Genomic DNA, 26,356 nt, shown 5'->3' with positions numbered 1-26,356 from the left:
TTATTGGAGGGTTGTTTCCCCCTCTAACAAGTCATCCTGCCTGGGTTCAGATGACACAACAAGCCATGCCTGGGCGTTGATTATGGCGAAATCATGCTTGGCATGTGCAATTTAAATAAACCACAGTGGCTTAATTTCATTGTGCAAACCAGGTCATCATGGATGTGATTTGTCAGAACACATCCCTGTCTTTAAAAAGTAATGCAAGAGGTGCCATTGAATTATTGTCTTTCATGGAAGGCAGTTACCAAGTTCATTTATATCCAATGAACAGCTGTGTGCAGTACATAGCACTGTGTATGTATAGTGGATTTACACTGACAGATATGGGGCGGAAAGAAGCACAAGCATGTGCCCACTAGATGCCAATGGGAAAGCCCCATTGCCCATGCAGAATGATTTGACTAGACTATGGCAAAAGTCCTAAGTGCTATCACGCAGATAAGAACTTGCATGTCATCTCACCTCAGATCATTTCAAACACCATGCTTTTCCATGGAGTCAAGTTCACACATTCAGCATGTGTGAACAGGCCACCAAAAAAGCATTATCACCATGTGCAAATACAATTCCATTGAATGCAACAGGGCTATAAATGTTTGCTGAATTTAAGACTGAAAGTAAATTCATATGCTCAGACTGTGGATTAAGAAGAAAGAACGACTGGAGTTGCCACAAAACTGACGGGAACCAGTTCATACCTACCATGTTGTCATGTGATAATTGCAACTCGCAGGTAATAAGATGGCTTTGTGAGAAATGCATGCCCCAAGTTAGCTTTTGGGGGCAGTGCTTTTTTTCATCTGAAAGGTCAGCCTTAAGATGTAACAAGGATAAATTGCTTGGTTTCTCACAGGGTAGATTGGATTGATTTCTATACTGTTAATCCAGTTTGAATCAGCACACTTGGGCAGTGTTTGCCACATGGCCAGACTACACACACACACGCGCGCGCGCGCGCACACACACACACGTCTGTTTGTATATGAAAAGTTAAACAACTGCTGAAGTGCTTTGGGCTGTGATTCTTGGGCAATACAATCAAAGGAAAAAATAACGTTTAGAGACATAGATATCAACAGGGTTTCCTTAAAGTCCCTATAGAACACATCTGAAGACACAAAAAGCCTATGTAGGTAGCCAAATGTATTTGAAGTTACCTAGTTGCATTAAATTTTAATTGACTATTTTTAATTTTTAGGACTGCAGTGTTTAATGGACTATTCAGTTAGATTAATCAGTCTACTAAAACGCTTTTACAGGGCAATCCTATACATGTCTACTCAGAAGTAAGCCCCATCAAATGCAGTGGGGCTTACTCCCAGGTAAGTGAGTATAGGTTTGCAGCCTTAGGACACAATCCTATGGCTGCTAGTCAGTGGCTAGATGGCCATAGGATAGGTCGGTTCCTGGGAACCGACCTCGAAGCCCGCACTTCAAGGTCGGTTCCCTAAGAACCAACCTCCACCACCTCCCACGCTGCCTCATAGGAACTGCGGATCAGCCTTGCACTCCGCGTTTGAAACAGGAGCAAGAAGCAGCGAAGACAGGGCATTCCTGGGGGTGGGGCGGGTGAACGTGCCTTTCTGATGCTTCCTATGCGTGATCTGGCATCGCCCCCCCCCGCTCCGACTTCCCTCAGCTAGACAGCTGAAATCGGCTGTCTAGCTACTAAGGATTTACGAAAGTCCCTTACCTGGTCCCGCAGCTTGCTTCGCGGTAAGGGGGAGGCGCTTCGGTTCTCCCCCCGAAGTTCTTGGCGGGGGGGGGAGGCGCTGCACCCCTCCCGGCCGAAATTCAGGCCGGGGGGGAGGTGCCCCATCCCTCGCCGCCGAAATTCAGGCCAGGGAGGAGCGCCCCATCTCCCCGGCCGCGAAATAAAAAAAGTAATTTTTTTTAAAAAAAAACACATGATAGGCTACGTAACGATTTACGTAGCCTATCACGGCTAGATTTTCAAAGTCAGCTGTGATAGGCTACGTAAATCGTTACGTAGCCTATCACGTGTTTTTTTTTTTAAACTTTACTTTGTAATGGCGGTGGCGGCAGCCGGTTGGAAGACCGGCCACCGCCCCCGCCAAAACGCCGCCGAAACGCCGCCAGGACCCGCCGCCGAGAGGGACATTCGAAGGAGGTAAGTCCCATCCCAGGGGAGCGCGGGGGGGCGGAGAATTTCACCACCAATTTTGGGGGGCCGAATGCGTTGGCATTCGGCCTCCCGGAGATTCATGGAGAAATTCTCCGCCATCCCTACGTAGCTACGAATGCAGGGTGGCTGGAGCATGGAGGGGAAGATCCCCTCAGCGCTGCTCCTGCCCTGCGTTGGATAGGAGGTCGCTTCAGAGTTCAGAGGCAGCTGCCTATCCTGATAGGATTGTGCCCTTAACTGACTAAAAAAGTACCCCTCCCATTAATTTGGCAGTATACACACAGAGAGACAGACAGACAGACAAGTCACATACATACACAAACACGCAGCTTAAATCTAACTTTGCATGAATGTTATGTGTTCTGCACTTCTGTTTGCACAATGGGATTTCCTCTAGCTCTCCTCCCCCTTGCAGCCCCAGAGGGTGGGGGACCCTCTGGAAAGGATTTTGGTATGTGTGAAGGGGCTGCAGAGGGGAGGGGAAAACCGTAATGCCAGTGTTCTGCTGTCAGACAGTCAGGGTTGAATACAATCCAGAAACAGCAGATGGTAAGCACTGTCTTAAAAGAGGCATTCTCATTTTCTCCCATGCAGGGTGGAATGCCTCTTCTACAACACATGTGTGGTTAATCTAAAACAAAGAAATCCACTACCACAAAATGTGGTGATGGCCACCAACCTGATAAGGGCATTAGACTACTCCATGGCAGATAAGGCAATCAATGGCTATTAGTCGTGCTGGCTATATGTGACCTCCAGGGGCAGTATGCTGCTGCCTACCAGCTGCTGGGAAACATCTGCAGGAGAAGGCTACCACATCCTTGTTCTCCTTGTGGGCTTCCTATGGGCATGTGGTTGGCCACAGTGGGAAATGCATTTCAGGACTAGGCAGAATTTTGTTCTGATCTAGCAGAGCAGTTCGTATACTCTTAGTACGCTTCATGTTTCAGAATTTTTTTTTACCTATACACAAAGTTATGAATCAATACATGAATAGATTTATTGAATAAATTTCATTTGATGAATCAACTAAGGTTTCTGTAATTGGGTTGCAGCCCTACTAATTTTTATCAAATAATTAAAATAAGTGCCTAGCATTGCATTGGAGGCCAGGAGGGCAGGCAGCGTCACAGAAGCACTACTCCTTGTCGCTACTGCTGCACTTTGGTTTTATGTGTGCAGAACATCATGCAGTCCCACACTATTCAAGGAAGCATTGTTTGGAAGGTGTGCATTTCACAACTGCCAAAATACTCAGCAGCAAGCACACATTAGCAGATTTGTGCATCTGTGAATATCGAGCACAATTTTGCGAAGTGTAATCAAAGATTCTCTCCACTGAAACCAATGGAAGAGAATTGATCTATGCCAGCTCTAGGGCTGTCATAGATTGGCCATCCTGGAAGAGGCGTGCCTGCTGCTGCTGGGGCTGCTGCTGCTGCTGCCACCACCAACACCAGGCCTTCCCTGCAGACTTCTGCCTGGCAGACCACCAGTCCCTGCAGGACCAGGCCGCCAGGTACTGAGCCAGCTGTGCTGCTTCCACCTGCCCCTTCCTGGAGGGGCTACATAAGCTGGCTGGCTGAGGTGGCCTGGGAGAGCCAGGGCCTGCAGGAGAAGCTGCCACCACTGGGGAAGAGGTGGGCCTGCTGCTGCTGCTGCCACCACCACTATCACTACTGTGGACTCCTGCCTGGCATTATTTTTAAGGGGATTTTTAATTGTGTTGTTGTTGTTGTTGTTGTTGTTATTGTTTTAATTTCTGGGGGATTCTGTTTTTTTTTTAGGGGTGGGTAGCCTGCCTGATAGGTGGGAGTGAGGGGGCATGTGTCCACCTGATGGAGTCAGTGGGGGGAGTGTTGGGGGCCAGAACATACCGAGGCTGGGCGGCAGGTGCTGGTGGAGCACTAGGGGCAGGCCATGCCAGGTAAGGGGAACAAGGGAGAGATGTGTAGTATCTGTCCCCTGTTCTGGGCCTGTGCAGAGCCAAAGGATGGCTGGGGGAGGCGTGACCCCATCTTCTGGCCTTCGTTTGCTGCTCTGCAAAGCCAGGTTACCCAGAAAACCTCCCTCATCCATGACATGATCCTGGACGAGGGTGCAGACCTGGCATGTATTACGGAGACCTGGCTGGCCGAGGCTGCTGCTCCAACCCTTGCAGCCATGTGTCCAGCTGGATTTTCGTATGCACAGCAGATTGGGGAGGGGGAGTGGCTGTTATCTACCGAGAGTCCTTGGTCTTCACCAGACCCCCTCTCCGGGAGACCAAGGTTGCTGAGTGCATGTACTGGAGGTTGGGCCCGAAGGGCAGTCTGGGGATTCTGCTCGTGTACTGTCCACCCCGCGGCACGACTGACTCCCTGGCCGAGGTGCTTGAGGTGGTCTCTGATGTGCGTGTTCAGTCCCCTAACTTACTGGTGTTGGGGGACTTCAACGTACATTCGGAGGCCATCCTCACAGGAGCACCTCGGGACTTCATGGAGACCATGGTCTCCTTGGAGCTTCACCATATTCTAACTGGGCCCACCCATGTAGCCGGTCATGCACTAGACCTTGTGTTTGTTTCTGGAGAAGCGGGGAGTGATCTGGAAGTCGGGGGTATATCCACCACCCCCTTGTCATGGTCAGATCACTATCTGGTGAGGTTGGACTTCTCGGTTCCACAACCCCTCTGCAGGGGTGGAGGACCCATTAGAATGGTCCGCCCCAGGCGTCTTATGGATCCAAATGGATTCCTGAACGCGCTTGGGGATTCTCTAGGGCACGCCAACGGCCACTCGGTCGAGACCCTGCTGGGTGGCTGGAATGCCGCAATCACTGGGGCATTAGATCGGGTGGCTCCAAAACGCCCTCTCCCCCTGAACAGGGCTCGGACTGCACCATGGTTCAATCCACGGTTACGAGTTCTGAAACAGGAGGTGAGACAGGAGGCTAGAGCGCTGGTGGCGGAAGTCTCGCTCCAAAGACGATCAGACACGGGCTAGAGCTGTATCTTCAGCCTATCACGTGGCGGTGAAGGCAGCAAAAAAGGAATATTATGCTGCCTCTATCGCGTCTGCAGAGTGCTGTCCCAGGAGGCTGTTCCAAGTGGTCCGGAGCCTGGTCGGTCCTGTGGCTCCTGAACCACTGGAGCATTCTAAGGCCTCCTGTGAGGCCTTGGCAAGGCACTTTGCAGATAAAATTGATCAGATTAGGAGTGTTACTCCGCACGCTGTGGATACAGTTAGTGAGCAAGAGGCGGCCTGTGGCAAACCGGTTTTGTGGGATCGGTTCCAGCTTCGTCCTCCTGATGAAGTGGACAAGGTGCTTTCATCTGTAAGGCCGACCACCTGCTTACTTGATCCTTGCCCATCTTGGCTCATTATGGGCTACAGAGAGAGACTGGGTGAGGGGATCAGGGCGGTGGTGAACACCTCCCTTGAGGAGGGAGTGATGCCATCAGCCCTCAAGGAGGCAGTGATAAGACCGCTCTTAAAGAAGCCCTCCTTGGATCCTCAAGTTCTGAACAACTTTCGCCCAGTCTCAAATCTGCCATTTTTGGGCAAGGTGATTGAGCGGGTGGTGGTGACGCAGTTGAAGGCACACTTGGAAGAAACTGATTATCTAGACCCATTTCAGTCGGGCTTCAGGCTTGGACATGGGACAGAAATGGCCTTGGTCACCTTGGTAGATGATATGAGGAGGGCTCTCGATAGGGGTGAATGCTCCTTCCTTGTTCTCCTCAACCTCTCAGTGGCTTTTGATACCGTTGACCATGGTATCCTCCTGGACTGCCTGGTCGGGTTGGACATTGGAGACACCGTATTGCGGTGGTTCCGGTCCTTCCTCTCTGGCAGGTACCAGAGGGTAGCACTGGGAGAGGAGGTTTCGGACCCGTGGCCACTCACTTGTGGCGTCCCACAGGGTTCCATCCTCTCCCCGATGCTATTTAACATCTATGTGAAGCCGCTGGGGGCTATCTTCAGGAGGTTTGGGGTGCAGTGTCATCAATATGCGGATGACATGCAGCTCTACCTCTCATTCAAATCTTCACCAAGGTTGGCCCTAGAATCCCTGTCCAAATGTCTGGAGACGGTGAGTGGCTGGATGGGGAGGAATAAGCTGAACCCTGACAAGACCGAGGTACTTTTGGTGGGAGACAAGAGGAGGCTGGGGGATGTTGACCTGGTGTTGAATGGGGTATGGCTACTCTTGAAAGACCAGGTCCGCAGCCTGGGGGTCATTTTGGACTCCCAGCTGTCCATGGAGGCTCAGGTGTCAGCTGTGAGCCGGACAGCGCTGTATCAACTCCATCTGATACGGCGGCTGCGCCCCTTCCTTCCCGACCATCTGCTCCCATTGGTAGTACATGCCCTGGTCTCCTCTCGTTTAGACTACTGTAATGCGCTCTACGTGGGGTTACCCTTGAAGACCGTTCGGAAGCTGCAGCTGGTACAGAACGCGGCGGCTCACCTGATTAATGGCAGCTGCCGGCATGATCACATCACTCCGGTGCTGAAGGAGTTGCACTGGTTACCAGTTGTTTTCCAGGCCAAATTCAAGGTGTTGGTTTTGACCTTTAAAACCCTGTATGGTTCCGGCCCAGCCTATTTTAAGGAGCACCCCCAGCAACACTAGACAGGCCGGTTAACAAGATCAGCCTTGGATGGCCTTCTCTCTGTCCCATTAGCCAGGACAGCTAGGCTGGTGGGGACGAGGGAGAGGGCCTTTTCTGTGGTGGCCCCCACTCTGTGGAACTCCCTCCCTAGGGAACTCCGCCATGCCCCCTCTTTAATGAGCTTCCACCATGCATTAAAAATGTAAAGGTTGTTCAGGCAGGCATTTGGGGTGGGTTAGGGTATTTTAGAAAACGTTTTTATTGTAGAATTTTATTGTTTTAAACTGTTTTATTATATGCTGTACATTGCCCAGAGTGGCTAGGTGACCAGCCAGATGGGCGATTAATAAATTTAATAATAATAATAATAATAATAATAATAATAATAATTGCATTTGTCAGTTAATTCAGTGTCTTTGCAAATACTTCTTTTGACTGAATGCAATATTGCCTCCATGCTTTTCTTTATGTAAAGGGAAAAACACTTCTTAAGAAGAGCTTAACATTCAAGGAAGGTGACTGGAATATCTCTGAGGGGGCTAGGCTCCCTCTGGCTGTGGCTGTAGAACTGACAAATGTGAAGGAGAAGTCCATCTGTCTGGTGCTCATCCTTTGGGAATTCTGCCTAACACTCAGAGCCAGTGATCCTGAGAACAATCTTAGTAAAGAGAAGCCACCAATTAAATTATGAATTGCAGTTTCATTATCCTCAACATCCAACAGAGTTCCACAGGAAAAACACACATTGAACCACCATCCAGGGAAGTTAATATTGTCAATACCACATGAATTTATTTATTTATTTGATTTCTATACTGCCCAATATATAGCAGTATTTCTGCTCGTAATTTCTATGTAGCCAATGCTCCTTTGAACATCTAGGTTCAGATGCTGGGAAAATAAACGGTTATCATTCCACATATTATACAAAGCAAATCATGTATATATCTATTTTAAGGTATTTAATACAAAGCAAGCACGTGCATGACTGGGGAGAGGAGGTAAGCAGTTGTAAATTTATATAAACAAATATTTCAGTCTGTTCCTATTTAATATCCAGATGTGCAATTATCTTGCAACACTATGTGGAGTCTAAACTATTTTAAAATCACACACATACTAAATGTATTCTGAATCTTATCAGGATTTATAGTTTTGGAGACCCTACAAGGCTATAGATCTTCGCTAAATTTGGATATTCAACAAGCATAAGTAATAAATATGCAATGCTAATATGAAATTCAAAATGAAAACTAAAAAAAAAGTCAAGAACATTCTTTTTCTTTTCTTTTTCTAAAGCATTTAGTTTGCTGCTTTTGCTTTAACTAGATTTTGGTATGGAATAATTGGTTTTAAAATATGACAACATAAATCTTTTGTGTGAGAGAACTCGCCTAATGGAGTATGATGGCAATGCAGTAGAACTTCACTAATTCCCCCTTTGAATCAAAACCCATTGCTGGATTTAATAAAGGAATTTTTAACAAAATGAGAGAGAGAGAGAGAGAGAGAGACAGAGACACACACACACGTATTTTCTATCAAAATGTTATTTTATTATCTGGGAGCACATCCAGTACTTGCATGAACTTAAGGTAAGTTTAAATTTAGATACCCCTCAGTTTTAAGACAACAGTTGTATAATTGCCCATCTTTCCAGTTCTCTCCATACTTAACTGCAATTTCTCCACATTTCTGCTTTGCTTCTGCTTTTATGTGTCAGATCAGACCTCTTGGAATACAATCCAGCTGAACTTAAGTACCAACATTTAGAATGAATGTGGTGGCAACGCACCATAGTGTTCATCTGCATGCTTTGTAGTTTGTATACACGAGGTTCCATTCTCTGTCCCTGCCACGCTCACCTTCAAGGTTTTAGGTAGCGGGGTTGAGAAAGGGCTTGCGTTGGGGTCCTGAGAACTGTAAGAAGGGAGGGTGATGATGAGGCCTTTTCTATTTCCTCCTTCCCCCACACCTCTCTGGAGTGTTGAGGGTCTTCCTTGAATAGTGTAGGATTGGGTATGGAGGAACTGGCCAAAACTGGGTGGAGGCACCTTGCATGAATGAGCTCTGCTCACCCAAGGTGCCTCCACCCAATTTTGGGAGATCCCCCTTACTCACTGTAGGTTCACTATGCCACAGCCTACCCCACTCAGGAGGATCACATGTCCCTCCATACAGGCATTCAAGGGAGTGTCCAGGAGGCTACAGAAATGCCCATTTATGCAAGCCCCCGTCTGTTTGGAGTTTTCAGGATCCAGCCTCTTGATGGGCAGCCCCTGCCTAGATATAATAAGGAATCTCACTATAGAGCCTCTAATGTTAAAACTCAATCACTGGCTTGGCTGACACCATCTTATTTTCTGTGAGAATAATCACATGCCCAAAGTGGAGGGAAAACCCAGCAAAGTTCTACTGCCTCCATTAAATTAAATCAACTTGCTTGAGATCCTCAGTATAAATTTACAACTGCTAGGATGGATTTGTTTTATGCAGGGTGAATATCTTGCAAAATCAAAAGCTGTGCATCACCCACCAACCTGCCCATGGTTTTGCTCCTCCAGTCAGTGTAATAACATTTTTTCCTGTAAGAACAGCAAAAATAATCTGAGAACAATTTCGTATAGAAGAGAAGGGAATACACATAAGAAACTGATCTTAGCTATTTTCGTAACATGCACCTTTACAAAATGAAGGTGGCAGGAAGCACAGTTTTAAAGGTGAGAGATATTTTAAAAAGAATTCACTTGGAAATCCTTGTATGAAAATATATTAAGTATCGATGGCATGGATAAAAATTGAACTAAAACAGTTAACATGCTCTAAGAGTAATAAATTAGAGAAAGCTCAGAGACTGCAGGTCTTTCCCCTTTCAGTTTTACATTGATTTCTTAATAATGGGAGCAGTATAGCAGCTGACATTTTGCACACAAATTATGGACAGTAGATAGCTGAATGCAGGAACTGGAACAGAATGCTTTTCTACACTCTTTTTGGGGGGCAGGGTGGGGGTTACTGTTAAATGTACACATTAAATGCCGGAGTAAAAAAAATAAATACACAGTTTTCTCTGAAACTTTCACTGGGAATATACATATATAGAGACAGCAAGAGTGAGAGAGAGCGCATTATTCCGGAAATTTAATATGCAAAGGCATGCTGTACATGTAACCTCATAATATTGGAATTCTGTCTTACACTACTAACAGATTTTAAATGATGATGCTCCATAGTTGGAAGGATAGATGAATTCTTGTGGACTTCAAGTTGTAGATTTGATTTAGACACATCATACTTAAAAATAAGTACACCAAAAATGGACTGAGGGATTGATCCTGAAGGCTGTTACACCAAGGCAGTGGGTCATATAAGACTGGACATACATAACCCACTACTGGAGGATGGGAACAACTTACCCATTTCACTATGGCTGGGATCTGGTCCAGTCCAAATTATGTGGTAGGACCAGTCATCAGTGTGCCAGTCTTTGAGAACACAGAGCAGAGCTGAACAAACAGATTTATTTTGCATGTTGGGAAGGAAAGGACAATTACATTGTCTCTTGCCTCTCCCCATTTGTTATCCTTTGGGTCATTGATCAGATTGGTGGAAAAGAACAGCAACACAATCATGCACTAAGAAGCTTCAATGGCAAGTAAAGCAGGGCAGACTATCTTTGCCTGACAAGTAACAGCTGCCATGACTCTGTCTAATTTCATCTGTGTCCCAGTTCCTCCACCCTTCCCACAGAGAACACAAGGCAGCTAACATATGGTTCTTCAGCTTAGCTATAGCAATGCAACTGCATCATTGCCATTTGCAGGCTTTATCCACTGCATCAGGCTATCCATATTTCCATTAGAGACATGGAGAAGGGCAACTAATATTATAAGTGGCCTGCAGCAGCCTGAATAAGTGGGACTGCAGCAGCAGTCCCAAGCTGACTTGGAACTATTTATGTTGTCCATTGTTCCCTCTGAACTCTGATCCTGAACGCTGATCCATAGCTAACATTATGTACATGGATCCTGCTACACATAGTATTCTTCTTCTGAGATTAACCATAGCCCCCCCCCCTTCATGGGTTATCAACATGGAAGTGGTTCCACTGAATAGTAGCAGCAGTGCAGTCCCACATTCGACATTGTACCATTCCTTCCAGCTCCACAATGGGGAAGCCTACACATGTTGAGTTCTACATGTATAGGCTTCCACTTATTTGGAATCCCAGTCATGCAGGGATTGCATGATGACTGCACGATGGATGCCAATGCACATAGGTTCCCCATTGTGTAGATGTCCATGCTTAATGCATGGATGTTGGGGATGAGGCCAGAGAGCCATGTAACACAAAATACAGGGCCAATGGTATGCCCCCCTTGTCCTTTCTATTCACACATCCCACTTCACGTGAATGATGTGTGAAGGTGGGTCATGGCGAACATTCTTCTGAATCGTAGTTTCTGAAATGTGGGCACCAGAGAGTTTTGATGCACAAAGTTGGAAGTATGGAAGATCAGAACAAAAGAATTGGACAAGAGGATGAGAGCTGCAGCAAAAGCAGAAAGGAAAAGAGGAATGGGAAGAAGCAGGAGGTCCATTGTTCCACATCTTCTTGCCGTTTACAACATGAACTGTTGGTCTCTATGTTGTGAAGGCAACAGTCACTCTATGCTGATTTTTTTTAACATGCTTCAAAAGAGTTCTTTGCAAGAAGAAAAATAGCAACATGTTGGGAAACTTTCAGTTAACATCAGGCCTGGCGTTGGTACCTGACATGGTTGGGCAAATGCTGGCATTTGTAGGCCTCGGAGTGTCCACTGGGGCTGATGCCTGGATTTTTAAAAATGTCTTTCCATTATTTTTATTTTTAAAATGTTAAGGGCAGAACTGAGGAGAAAAACATCAGTCCGGTGGCTGCAGTAGCTGCCATCTACTATCCCCGAAATGTCCCTGGGCTCCATCCCCAATGTAGTGACATTATGTTGGGGGCCAGAGGCAATTGGAAGAAAGAAGATGGAGGCTGATGCAGAAATTGCCACTGCCCTCCTCTACCACCTGATAAGTTCATCAAGCGTGGTGGACAGAGACTGCCTCAAGGACCACGAGAGGGCTGGGCTGCCACTTAGAGGGGACAGACTGTACACCAGGGATAGACAACCTTTTGAGGTCTTTGGACACATTTCACATTTTGAAATGTGTCTGTGGGCACCACCAAACATTCCTGTCAGAGTCAGTGGATGCACCTTCTTCTTCCTCTTTCTTCCCACAACTTGCTATTTCCTCCCCTCATTATTTCCTCATCCTATTTCCCCCATTTATGTCCTCCACCATCTTCTTCCTTCTCGTCACCCCCCCCCACTGTTTCTTTCCTCCTCTCTTGCCCCCACCCCAGGAATGACCACCTTCTACTCCCTTCCCTGTGCTCAGCTTATCTCCCAATCTGTGGGGATGTGACGAGAGGGAAGGAAAGGCATCAGTGGAAGGGGGCAGGGGAGAAAGAAAAGGTTGTGGTGTCGGCAGTGAGCACATGGTGGCGTCAGCAGTGAGGTGAGGCAGCAGGGTGGAGGAAAGGTGGCAAGTGTGGAGGAGGAAGGAAGGAGGGAAAGGCCACAGCAGCTTTACCAGAAGCAGGGGAGAAAGGAAAGGCTGTGGTGTCAGTGGCAAGCATGCAGTTGCACCAGCAGTGAGGCAAGGCATGCAGGGTCTGGCAGTGTAAGGCCCCTGGCCTGTAAGCAAGTTAATAGTAGTTTAGAAAGGCTTAGAGTTCCATAATGCTCTCTGCTTTGGTTCATTAGTAAGTGCTTTCCTTGCAAGTGGGCTCCTTGGCTTGTAAGATGAGTCAAAGGTTGATATGGCTGTCTCAGCACATTCCATGCTAATGAGCTCTGGTATCGTTTATCTTATCAGAGTCTCGGATGTGCCTGGGAAGTGGAGCTCTGTTTGTCTTAAAGCTACAGGTGTCTGTGCTGGGAATCCAGCACTGTTAGGCTGTGCTGGGAAAGTTCCAGATGAACTCCAATTAACCCTTGCTGCTGTCATGCTGCCTCACTGCTAACATGTATGGTATAAAACCCATATTGCACTACAGCTCTTTGTTCAGAGAAGCTGTCTGATCCAGCCACTGGGTACGCCTGTATGCTGTAAGTATTCAATAAAGTCTCCTTGTAAGTAAACCTGGATCTGGCTTATCACTTTCTCAGCTCCTCCAAACCTTAGCAGCCCACGGCCGGGGCATACAGGCAGCCACACTTGGCTGGTGCCAGGACACCCATGGCACTGCTTTGCTGACCCCTGCTGCACACGGTGGAGGTGCATGAGGGGAGAGGAACAGGATGCCTTGAAGGCCCGTGGAGGGCATTAAGGAACCTTGTCCGGAGCCCCTAAAACCTTGTGGTGGGCCTGGATAATACCACAGCAGGATTCCCAGTTTGACTGCAGTCCTGCACATTTACATCCAATGTGTGGAGGGGAAAGCAAACCATGCCTGCTGGCCCTGTAGCCAATATCACGCACCCTGACGGTGCCGCCCCCAACATCCATGTATGCAGCACAGTGTTTGGAAGTGGATTGGGTTTCCCATTTGTGTGGACTGGACAGCCTATGTTTATACATCCTCCAAGGAGCTCAGAGTGGTTTACACAGTTTCCCCACATTATCTTCAAAATAATCCTGTGAGGTACATTAAGCTGGGAGAGAGAGAGTTTTCACTAGTGAGCTTCACTAGCTCTAAAAAGCTAGTGTCTGTTTTAAGACACAAAAGATGCAGGATTACGCACCTAAATGTTGTATTTTTTGCTGTTCAGTACGCAAGGAATAGCTCACATTATACAAAAGTTCCACATAAAGCAGAGTGGAAAAGACTGCTAAGAGTAAACCCTGCTATTAAACACATACATTATTAATTTAAAAACCATTAAAGATACAGTATATGAAGTTCTATAAATGGTTTTAAAACTTTGTATACTGTATCATTAATGGTTTTTAATCTTTGTAAATTGCCCAGAAAGCTTCTGGTTTGGGGTGGTATAGAAATGTTGTTGTTGTTTATTTGTTGTTGTTGTTGTTGTTGTTGTTTCCTTGCTCTTTTATTCAAATTTCTCCTTACTGAAGTCAATATGGAAAAAATACTGTGTTGTTTACAGGATTGCTAAAGACCATTGTAATCACTCCCTGAAATTGATTTGCTTCCTTCTCTTAAAGCTGATGGCTCATTTTCTGACACTTGGTATAATCCATAACCCACTTAATTCTGGAAGAGTCACACTGAGTTTAAGACACCTACTTTGGAGTAAATGGGCTCTGGACTGTAGCCAATGTGCTTGAGCCAGCAGATAAAACTATCCTGCTTTGCTCCTTTGGGATTAATTTGGATTAAATCAGGGGCAGGGGTGGGTGGGGGGACTTCAGCAGTTTTGGTTGTTTAGGTTTCAGAAGATTGTAACTAAAGCTTTGAACGTGATAATCCTATTCAGCCAAATGAAACTGGTCATTTCTTTCCACATTAATTGTGCAAGATTATAGAATCATAGGGTTGGAAGGGGCCATCAAGACCATCGAGTCCACTAGGGATGTACGAAAGTCACTTACCTTTTCGCGGATTGATTTGCGGTGGGGGGGAGGCGCTTTGTCCCTCCCCCTGGAATCCTCAACGGGGGGGGAGGCGATCCGGTCCTCCCCCCCCGGAATCCTGCCCATCCGGCTCCGCTCTGCGGCAGGCAAAACAGGCCAGGGCCGTCCGCAACTGGAGTTCTGGTCGTGGACTGGCTGGTGCAGACGCAAATGGCGGCCGCCATAGCGGCCGCCATTTGCATCCAGCCAGGCTGCCATGATAGGCTATGTAAGTATTTACATAGCCTATCATGGCAGGCAAAAACACACACACACAAAAACGGCGTATGCAAATGGTGGTGGCTATGGTGGCCGCCATTTGCGTTCCCTATTTTTTGCCGTTTTAGCCTACGTAAATATTTACGTAGGCTATTACGGCGAAAAAAAGGGGAACACAAATAGCGTAGTGGGTGCTATTTGTGTTCCTTTCCCCCCGCCGTAATAGCTTACATAAATATTTACATAGGCTAAAACGGTGAAAAAAAATGGAATGCAAATAGCGCCCACTATGCTATTTGCGTTCCCCCCTTTTTTTTTTGCTGTAATAGCCTACAGAAATATTTACGTAGGCTAAAACAACTAAAAATAGGGAATGGAAATGGTGGCTGCCATAGCCGCTGCCATTTGCGTACACTTTTTTTTTGTTTTTTGCTTGGCTTGCTGTCATAGGCTGCATAAGTATTTACCGTTCTGTTCCCTAAGTATTTACGTAGCCTATCACAGCAAAGACCAGGATGCAAATGGAGGCCGCCGCAGCCAGAGTCACCGCCGTCCGGAACATCCGCCCCAGGTAAGCTTTGTCCCGGGGGGAACCTGCGGGGGGGGCAGGCCATTCCACCATGGATTTTGGGGGGCCGAATGCCAGTGCATTCGGCCTCACTGAAATCCATGGCGGAATTCTCTGCCATCCCTAAGTCCAACCTAGGAGTGCACGAAAGCCACTTACCTGGTCTCGCAGCTTGCTTCGTGGTGGGGGGGAGGCACTTCGCTGCTCCCCCCGAAGTTCAGGCCTGGGGGGGGAGGCTTCCCGCCTCGCCTGGCCGAAATTCAGGCCGGGGGGGAGGCTTCCCGCCTCGCCCGGCTGAAATTCAGGCCGGGGAGGAGGCGCCTCGCCTTGCCCGGCTGCGAAATAAAAAGTAAAAAAAAAAAACGCCCCCGTGATAGGCTCGTGACGATTAACGTAGCCTATCACGGCTAGATCTGCAAAGTCAGCCGTGATAGGCTACGTTAATCGTCACGTAGCCTATCACGGGGGTGTTTTTTTTTTTTTTTACTTTTATTGGAATGGTGGCAGCAGCAGTCGGTCGAAAGACCGGTTGCCGCCTCTGCCCCTGTCGAAGACCTGACGAACCGCCGCCGGGACCCGCCGCCGAGACCCGCCGCTGGGAGGGACATTTGGGAAAGCTAAGTCCCGTCCCGGGGGGGGGGTGCGGGGGGTGGGTGGGGGTGCGGAGAATTTCTCCCCGAAACTACTTCGGGGGGCCGAACACGTTGGCACTCGCCCCCCCGAAGTTTCGGGGAGAAATTCTCCCCCATCCCTAGTCCAACCCCCTGCTCAATGCAGGAAGCCTGATTCCCAGGTTATCTCCCATCCAAGTACTAACCAGGGCTGACCCTATCATATCCAAAGGGGGAACAGCGATAAGTCAGGCTGTATATGTAGGTAGAACTTTCACAAATAACTGAAGCATGGGAAATAGGAAGTGACAGGCAGTTTGGCTTCCTGTTTCCCCTATTGTCACACCTAAAATAAATTAAATCAGGTAGAAAGAAACAATTTCCCAGACTACTGGTCATTTGAAATGCAACACAAGAATTTATGAAAGGAGAAAGTTCCCCATACAGAGTAGACCTTCTCATTGTATTTCTCTGGGTTAATAAAACATCGTGATCATGCAACTGCACCATTTATATTTCTAGAATCATCCATATTTTCAGAAAAAAACTATGAAAGCACAACCATACAAAAGTATTGTTTCTGAGGTAAAACATATGAAACAAGTAAGAATAAATAGAAGCAAAAATACAATATTTTTAATTACCTGAAGGGCATCCTGATGTTCATTCTTTCAGCATATTTGCACAATGTGTCCCAAGGACAGTGAATTTTAACAAACATAATATCATTGTTTGTAACAGCTGGCTGCAAAAAGTAACCAAATAAGCATTCATTAACAGTCCAAATCCAGGCAGCACTCAGCTTCCTGTCAAACCTCGTATTTATGTTTGGTCCTTATTGGCTATTGAAATGTCATCTTTACATAAGGACTATTATTACCGTGCACTGTAGCTATGATTAAATACCAACTGACATATATACCTGACAGGAAGAGGTTAAGACAGTATAACTAACCTATCTTTAAGGATTAGACCACCACTGTCTTGAGAACATGATTCAGCTGTGGCAGGAATACTGCCTGTCCTCAGGGGTCTATTCATGTAGTCATCTATAACATATGAACCAGCCGGGTAATTGTAAACACAGCCAGAAGCCACTTTTTGCTATTCTGCTATTTAAAGTAAATTGCAGCGTGATCTTAACCCCTTGGACAGCTGTCTGCGGGAGGGTTAGGATGGGGCAGAGTGGGTCTCTGCTAGGGGCCCTCCCAGCTGCACCTGGTACTCCTGCAGAAGCCTCCACAGATATAGAACTACTGCTGGTGATATCCTCCTAGCAGCGGACCCCCAACCAGGGGATTTCAGGGCCAGGGCAGGGATCCATAGCTCCTTTGTTCCCCAGACACGTCCCCCAGAGCTGGTGTAACTAATCCTGCTTTGGTGTCAAGGGCAGAATTTCCCTCAAATGGAGATCTGCCCAGGATGAAAACCCAGGCTAAGCTGCCCACCACTTCCCAACTTGGCCAGCATGAGCTGGCTGGGCTACGGAAGCTGTGGATGAACTGCCACTTCACTTTCCCAGCCAACTTAGAACTGCTCTGCTAGAGTCCGGAAAATGCAGCTTACCTCTCTTTCTAACATTAATCCTTCTGCTCGAAGGTTCTTTTCAAAAGTGTTTCTTTTCTCTATTTGTGGACTGGACTTCTTATAGACTAAAATATAATCAATACGTTTTTTGCCATCCTTGAAGAAGAGACCTGAAGTTGCCAGGGCACTCATATCATTCTGAAAGAAAGTAAAATGCATAAAAGATGTTTAAATTATAGGATCACAGTCCAGAAGAGAGGTGTTTTTTTTTAATGCATGTTTTTCCCCCCTGCAAAATATATTTTATAGCTTCAGGAATGGTATAAATGACAAAAGGGAGGCCTAAGAAAATGTAATCCTCTTCCCTTCTCAAGCAGTTTAAACCATTTGTGTCTGAAGTCTGGGGACACACGGATGTGGTGGGTTGGAATTAGATAAGGGTTTTACCAGATATGGCAGTTAAACTTTAGATGTGACCATGCAGAATGACACCATTAGATGTGGTCCCACCCACTTTAAAGCAAAACCTGTCTACAATGCTGCGTGGCACGATTCTCAAGTAAAGTGGCCCGGCTTCAGTGCTAAGAAAGAGGGCAGGCTGTGACACCAGAGACACACCTAATTGCATAAAGTGATAAGTAGGTAGGATTTTGGATTGAAAACAATCGCCCATTGGTACTGCTGTATGTGCTGGATCCCTGCTGATGGCCATCTGGGCACATTCACATGCAACAACCCCCATAAATAGGATTAGGCCTTTTACATGCCATTACAAACCTAGCTCTAAAAAGAAGCAGCAGCTTAATCTTGTATGTGGCAGCAGCAGCACACATGGATACCTGGCCAACATGCTCCCTTATATAAAGGCATTGGGGGAAAAAAAGGTACTGGGAGATAAAGAAAGCTAAATGAAAATAAGTGTGCAACTCAAGATCAGATAGCTTGGACAATTCAGTGAAAGTTGGGTAAATAATCTCATCTTTTCTGGATGAAGCATCACTTTTTATTTTTTTCACAATACTACCGAGAGCTTTTCTGCACAAGGCTGTTAATCCACTGTCTCTACTTTTGTTTCATTGCAGGACTGAGATCTGAGCACTACACAAACATCATTTCCTTTCTTGCTTTTGCACTACATAACCTCTAGGTGGCACTGTGGTATAGCAGAATAACACAAGTGGGAAAAGCATTTTCTTTAGCTTTCACAAATAATACCTCATTTTTCTCTGCTCTAAGCCCCGCGCTGAAAGTGCTGTTCAAAAACAGAAGTAAAACTGGAGGGTCACAATGTCTTCTAAAGAACCCATAAACAACTGTGCATAGGGAATGATGAGTGCACAATAAATGCCTCATGTAGAAAAAGTTGATAGTGAGTGAAAGAGGGAAGGGCAAGTTTTCAAAACATATCTTAAACATATAATGTAATATAGTGGCAAGTGAGTTTTGGGCTAGGATTGGGAGATCCAGATTCTGTGTGTTGCCACAAAACCATTTTGGAGAAGCTCTCAGGGGCTGCATTCCAGGGATGGGCGGGACTGAAGGCATAAGGGGCGTGGCCAAGATACCAAAAATACCAGCCTATTGTAGCTTAAAGCTCTTACTGGCAGTCATTAAGCCTTAGGAGAGGCACAACCTTTTAGAATGGGGAAAACACTGCACAAAAGCCAGGCAAGCTCAGAGGGAACTAGGGATGTATGAAAGTCACTTACCTTTTCGAAGGGTGACATTCGCAGTGGGGGGGAGGCACTCCGTCCCCCCCCTTAAATTCTCTCCGGCCGGCTCTGCTCCACAGCGATTCCGCGGAGCCGCCGGCCAGAGCTGCCCGCAGCCGGACATCCGGCCACTGGGCAGCCTGCAGGGATGCAAATGGTGGCAGCCATAGCCGCCACCATTTGCGTCCCTGTATTTTGCCGTGATAGGCTACATAAATATTTATGTAGCCTATCACGGCAAAAAAACACACAAAAACAGTGAACGCAAATGGTGGCGGCTACGGCAGCCGCCATTTGCGTGTCCCCCCCTTTTTTTTTTTTGCTGTGATAGGTTATGTAAATATTTACGTAGCCTATTATGGCAAAAAAAAAAAAAAAAACGGAACGTAAATGGTGGCCACTACACCATTTGTGCCCCTCTCTTTTGCCATAATAGCCTATGTAAATAGTTCCGTAGGCTATCACGACCACAAATAAAAGGGAATGCAAATGGCAACTGCCGTAGCCGCTGCCACTTGCGTTCCCTTTTTTTTGCCATGATAGGCTACGTAAATACTTACACAGCCTATCATGGCTTCCGCAGGGACGCAAGTAGCGTCCCTGTTTTAGCCGTGATAGGCTACATAAGTATTTACATAGCCTACCATGGCTATAGTGATGAAGCGAATGGCGGCCGTGGCCACCATTCGCAAGTCAGTGTGAACGGCAGCAGGTAGGTGTCCCGTTTCATGTGCCTTTCGTGGGGTGGGGGGGCAGGGGGGCTTCATTCTGCCATGGATTTCAGGGGGCCGAATGCACTGGCATTCGGCCTCACCAAGAGCTGTGGTGGAATTCTCTTACATCCCTAATGGGAACAGGGAATTCTGAGGGGCCTGTGGTATTACTGATAATCAAAAAGTGCCAGTAAAGGAGCACGTAAACAAGCCAACCAAGAATACTCACAATTTCTAACATGAATTATACCTGGCTGTCTGTGCATAAATATACATTGAAAGTGTGTGCGTGTTTTAAAAACAACAACAGCATGGCTTTATTGATTTTAAGCACCTTCTCAGTAGTACAGTAATACTTAACATTTGTATAGCACTTTCAAGTTTTCAAAGCACTTCACGTGCATTATCTGGCTGTAATCCTTACAACAACCTGGCAAGATTATGTATTTATTTATTACATTTCTAGACAGCCCAATAGCTGAAGCTAATAATTCAGTATTGCATTATCCCTCATATTGAAGATGAAGTAATTGATGCTGAAAGATTGTGCCTTGACTAAGGGCATTTAGTGAGTTCCTGGCAGGAATGAGATTCAAACTGGGAGCTTCCTGATTTGTAGCTTAGGACACAATCCTATGCATGTTTAGACAAAAAGAAGTCCTACAACTCCCAGCATTCCCCAGTCAGCAAGAGGGCTGTAAACGTGCCTAAATATGTATAGGATTGCACATTTAGTCTCTTAGCCATTATACCCTCTATAAAGCAAGAGTATTACATTTAGAATGTCACTTAACTCACATCCTGTTTCCCACTTATGATCCTATACCTCAATCCCTTTATAAGAAAGATGATTTTATCTTCAGCTTTGTCTTTTAGCCACTTCAGAGAACTCAGCAAACACCATGGGCCGATCTACATTGTGTCCGCTATCGCAATGAAGTTGGTAGACTATTGCGTTAAATGCAATTGCATTAAAATGTGATTATTCACACTCACTCTGTTTCTCTATTCTAGTACATCATCGAATGCACAAGCATGGTCCATGCTGTAGCTCTGTGCTCTTTTCCTGCTTTTAAAGAAGGCAGCTCCCATTTAGGGATGTACGAAAGTCACTTACCTGTTCGCGGATTATGCTGATGCTGGGGGGGAGGTGTTCCGTCCTTCCCCCCAGAATCCTGGCCGGGGGGGGAGGCGCTCCGTCCCTCCCCCCCAGAATCCTGGCCGGCTGGCTCCGCTCCGCAGGGATTCTGCGGAGCCGCTGGCTGGCTCCACCAGCGGCCGGACATCCGGCCACTGGCTAGCAGGAACACAAATGGTGGTGGCTGTAGCTGCCACCGTTTGCATCCCTGCAGTCAGCCGTGATAGGCTATGTAAATGTTTACATAGCCTATCACGGCTGATTTAAAACAAAAAACAAAAAACCCGCGCGTATGCAAATGGCGGTGCCCATGGGCGCCGCCATTTGCGTTCCTTATTTTGGCACGTCTTAGTCTATGTAAACATTTACGTTGACTAAGACGGCGAAAATAAGGGGAACGCAAATAGCGTAGACGCTATGCTATTTGCGGTCCCCTTATTTTCGCTGTCTTAGTCTACATAAATGTTTACATAGACTAAGACGGCGAAAATAAGGGGAACGCAAATAGCGTAGCATCTACTCTATTTGCGTTCCCCTTATTTTCGCCATCTTAGTCTACGTAAATGTTTATGTAGACTAAGACATGCCAAAATAAGGAACGCAAATGGCGGTGCCCATGGGCCCCACCATTTGTGTACGCACGTTTTTTTTTTTGTTTTTTTTTAAATCAGCCGTGATAGGCTACGTAAACATTTACATAGCCTATCACGGTTTTTTTTTTTTTAAATCTAGCCATGATAGGCTACGTAAATCTTTACGTAGCCTATCACTTTTTTTTTTTTACCTGGAAATGGCGGCGGCGGCGGCAGCCGGTCGGAAGACTGGCCACCGCAGCTGCCGAACCGCTTTTGAACCACCGCCGAACCGCCGCCGGAGCTGCCACCGCCGGAGCCACCAGGAAGATCTGCCTAAGGTAAGTCCTGTTCCAGGGGGGGTGGGGGGCCGTTCCGCCACCGATTTTGGGGGGCTGAATGCGCTGGTATTCAGCCTCCCCGAGATCTGTGGCGGAACTTTCGTACATCCCTACTCCCATTGGAAGGGCAGTAACTGTTGCTGTTTCTGCCGATTCTTCGCCCACCATCCCTCTCTTCCTCTATCCCTGTGTGTGTGTAGGGATGGCGTGAGCATCCTGTTGCGGCTCGAAGCCCGGCAAGAAGTTGCCGGGTCAGCCCCCCGTACACCAGTTACCTCAGCAAGAAGAGGAGAAGAAGGCAGCACCTCTCGTCCTCCCCCCATCATTGCTACAGCAGCAGTGGCAAGGGAAAGGCTGGTCGTTTTCTGTAAGTTTTCCTGGCCTTACGGAAAATGACCACCTTGTCCCTTGCTGCCACCGCTGTAGCAGGTGGAGGTGGAGGGAAGAAGAAGGCACCTATCATCTTCTTCCCCACCTGCTGGAGGCCAGGGCGAGAGGCTGGGGGGTGCCTGCCGAGGTGCTTTTTCCCACGCCAGCCCTTGACAGCCGGCGTGAGGAAGAGGGGCAGCGGTGGCACCCCAGCACTCGGGTTTGGGGAAGTCTGCTTGTGTCTTTGGAGCTTTGAAGACTGCCCTGGTTTTGTCTGCAGCTTTATTGATGTTAGTCCATGAACAGTGATGACTGTCTGCCTGGATGTGTGCGCGTGTGTCCTTCCATTTGGGACTAGGGATGGCGGAGAATTCTGCCACAGACTCGGGGGGCTGGGTTCTTAGAAGCCAGCCCCCCCGGAGTCCGTGGCAGAACGGACCACCCCACCATGCCACCCTGCGAAGTCCAACCTGGCCAGATCCTACCTGGCACCACCGGGTCCATCTGGGTCCATCCGTCCGGGCCATTTGTGTCCCTTTGCCTTATCGTGACTACATAAATCTTTATGTAGTCTGTCACGGTAAAGAGCAGGGACACAAATAGCGTCCGCTATGCCATTTGTGTCCCTTTGCCTTACCGTGTGTCAGGGTGGAAACTGAGCCGATAGAACCCCAGAGCAGTTCTGATTCTGAGGAGGATCAGCAATCCGTGGGAGAGGAGCCAGCTCATCTCTCACAGGCACAGCAGCTGGCAGAGATTCCTCCTGCTGGCACTCCTGAGATAGATAGTGACCTGGGCAGTGACAGAGTATGGGAGGGGGGCTTGCTAGACGCTCGACGCAGACGCAGGGAGTGACGAGTGATGGAGAAAAAAAGGGAACCGCAAATAGCGTAGTGGGTGCTATTTGCGTTTCTTTTTTTTCACCGTAAAAGCCTACGTAAATATTTACGTAAGATAAAACGGCAAAAAAAAGAGAATGCAAATAGCGCCCACTACGCTATTTGCGGTTCCGTTTTTTTTCACCGTAATTGCCTACGTAAATATTTATGTAGGATAAAACGGCGAAAAATAGGGAATGCAAATGGCTGCCGCTGTAGCTGCCGCCATTCATGTACGCCGTTTTTTTTTCCCCCTTGGCTTGCCATGATAGGCTACGTAAATACTTACTCAGCCTATCATGGCAAAGACCAGAATGCAAATGGCGGCCGTGGCAGCCGGTCGAAAGACTAGCTGCCGCCACTGATGGAGCCGCCACCGTCCGGAACATCCGCCCCAGGTAAGCTTCGTCCCGGGGGGAATCCACAGGGTGGCGGGAGGGTGGCAGGCTGTTGTGCCACGGATTTCAGGTGGAATTCACTGAAATCCTCACTGAAATCCGTGGCGGAATTCTCCGCCATGCCTACCATAAACCCAAATATTTGCTAGTCTGTCACTACCTCTGTTTTGTCTTGATTGAGCCTCAGCTTGTTAGCAGCCCACATGCAGTCCATCACTGCATCCAGGCAATGGGTTCTGAGCTACCACAACGTCCTTGGCATTAGTTAAAAAGAAGAAATAGAGTTGGGTGTTGTGACGTATTACCCTTCCCCCACTTGTGATCATTATATAATCACCTCTCTTCATAAATATTTTTACAACACCAAGTACAAATTCTAGCTCCAGAATTTCAGTACCTCTTTCCTCTCTCAACCTGTTCCTTGAGATAATACCTTAGAGTGGGTGTGTGTGGAAGGAATTCATCAACTATAAGTTCAGCAACCACTACTGTTGCATTTTTCTCCTTTTTTATTTTTTAGAAAACCTTTTTATAAACATTTATTAGGATGCTGCCACCACTCTCCTCCTCATGAGGAGAGAACCTTCAGTTTGTGTGTGTGTGAGAGTGGGTGTAAATTCAAAGGCTATAGCTTATTTCTTTCATAGTTTCATCTAACCCTTTTCCTGGTAAAAAACGAGACAAAGAATGGCATGGTTTGAAAGAACAAACAAAAAATGAAACTTTATTTATGAGGTATAAGATGTTCCAATGCAGTTTGAGTTTTATGTGGTAAAATAATTGTTTAAAGTTCCTATTAATTCCTTACCTACTCTACCCCTTCTAATAATAAGGCTTAAAATAATAAATATATCTCCCTCCACCTCCCAGGGAAATCTAATCACCCCAAAGCTAGAGCCCAGCACCCTCAGAAAGCCCATCTTTATCTAAACCAGTGTGAGAGAGAGCCAGTGTGGTGTAGCGGCTAGAGTGTTGGACTGGGAGTCAGGAGATCTGGGTTCTAGTCCCACTCTGCCATGAAGCTCACTGGGTGACTTTGGGCCAGTCATAGACTCTCAACCTGGCCTACCTCACAGTAGGAATGTACGGACTGTGTAAAATCCACTCCATCTGTGTTTCGGGGATTGTCAGGTGCCTTTCGTTCCGTCATGCACCCACAGATGGATGCGAATATTTTTTTCATCATGCGGAAAAATACGTAAATATTTACGTAAATATTTATGTATTTACGTAAGTATTTACATAATTTACCTCAGTACATAACATTTAGTGTATTGTCTCCCATTCCATTCAGCATTTCTTCGGCAGAAATGTACATGTTTTTCTATGGATTTATATGTGTAAATTTCAGGAAAGTAAAAAAAAAAATCATTAGAAAGTCTACGGACTCTGCACAGCTTGAGGGGGACGCTCCGCAGTAGATTCCGCAGGTCGGATTCTTAGAAATCTGAGCTGATTTTAATCCGTCTCAAATTTCTCCAGCATCCCTACCTAACAGGGTGGTTGTTGTGGGGATAAAACGGAGAGGAGAATTGTGTACACCGCCTTGGGTAGCTTAAGGAGGAAAAAAGGCAGGATATAAATATAATAAATAAGTAAATAAATAAAGCTTGAAAGGAAACCAAGTGCCTCTTATTCCCTCACTCTCCCAACTGAAAAAGGAACAGCCAATCAGGAGACACCATTTAAAATCTGAACATTCTAACTCCACCCTCCCACCTACTTACCATAGCCCTAGGAGAAAGGATATGTTAGAATGCATCAGTCATGCAAACAGACTTTCAAAGATACAATTAAACAACAAAACAAAATACCATTTCATCACAGGTGTCATCAGCATATTGATAGCATCCAGCCCCAAAAGTCTGGATGATCTTTCCTAGCAGGTTCATGTTGATGTTAGAAAGCATGGGAGACAAAACAGAGCCCAGAGGAGCTCAATAGGCCAACAGCCAATCCCCACCTTCTGGGAATGTTCAGTCAGATAGGCCTGGAACCACAGACTTCACACTTCCTGAGCCAAGGGTGGGGGAGTTCTGAGGTGGAGGATGAAATTGACAAGTTCTTTCACAATGGGAATATGGCTCTGCTGGGCTAAAGGAATTAGTGTGTGAGAGAATGAAACTGACAAGGATATCTACAGTGGGAATACCTAGCAGAGAGGTGGACTTGAGAAAGACCCCAATCTCTCTCTCTCTCTCTCTCTCTCTCTCATCTATCTCCCATTTGTGCAAATTTAGACCCGAAAAAATCATTTAAAAAACCCACGATCCCATTTATGCAAAATAATATTTTTAAAAAACACGTTCCCATTTCTACAAAACAATATTTTAACAACATTTGCACAAATCACGGGACCCCCCCCCCCCGCATCTATTTCTTTAATGTGCACAAAACATGCAAATGTTTCTGGAGTAGGGAAAAACTCTGCTACAGTTCACCGCCACTTATCAGAACGGAAACACCATGAAATCCCATTGGGCTTAAACAGAATGGAATTCCCAGCATTGCACATCCTTAGATATCTCTCATCCTCTTGGGATGTCATGCAACATGTCTTGCCTGGTTTTGCTTCATAACACTGAAGATAAGAAACTAACTTTGAATGAAATGGTGGAAGAGAAAGTAGACAAAGGATGGGGAAAGGAGCAGACCAAATTCTGAACCTAGTGCCAGAGTTCACATGTCTCCAGTGTTCTCTGGAATACTCAGAGCCCTTTGTATGGGGTATCAATCATAGCAAAACACTGTAGTTCTGTTGGTAGGGAAAGGCATGTACAAGAAGTAGGGAATATAGCTAGGACAAGCAAGGACACTGATTCAGCACCCATTAAGCATAGCTACTGTTGATTTAACTCTCATAAAGCTTTGCTGCATATTTATTTGGCCTTCAGAAAGCAGAACATCAGGGAACATCAGGCAGTATAAACACCACTAATAAATCCTCATGCTA

The 26,356-nt window shown here is 46.6% G+C and overlaps 1 protein-coding gene across 1 annotated transcript in view; it reads right to left on the bottom strand.

Annotated features, from left to right (window-relative positions):
• Positions 1 to 26,356, bottom strand: part of ANO3 (anoctamin 3) — a 405,787-nt gene that overhangs the window by 101,138 nt on the left and 278,293 nt on the right. Inside the window, exons 5-7 of the mRNA XM_084852445.1 lie at positions 17,322 to 17,480; positions 16,400 to 16,500; positions 9,287 to 9,331 (exon numbers count right to left, since the gene is read on the bottom strand). Of these exons, the coding sequence (XP_084708571.1) occupies positions 9,287 to 9,331; positions 16,400 to 16,500; positions 17,322 to 17,480 (305 nt within the window). The remainder of the gene's footprint in view (positions 1 to 9,286; positions 9,332 to 16,399; positions 16,501 to 17,321; positions 17,481 to 26,356) is intronic.

The sequence above is a fragment of the Heloderma suspectum genome, chromosome 1, assembly GCF_057233095.1.
Source record: "Heloderma suspectum isolate Gila_16-S chromosome 1, 16-S_ref, whole genome shotgun sequence".
NCBI lineage: Eukaryota > Metazoa > Chordata > Lepidosauria > Squamata > Helodermatidae > Heloderma > Heloderma suspectum.
Note: the sequence above shows the minus strand (reverse complement) of the source record. Positions and strands in the feature narration are given on the sequence as shown.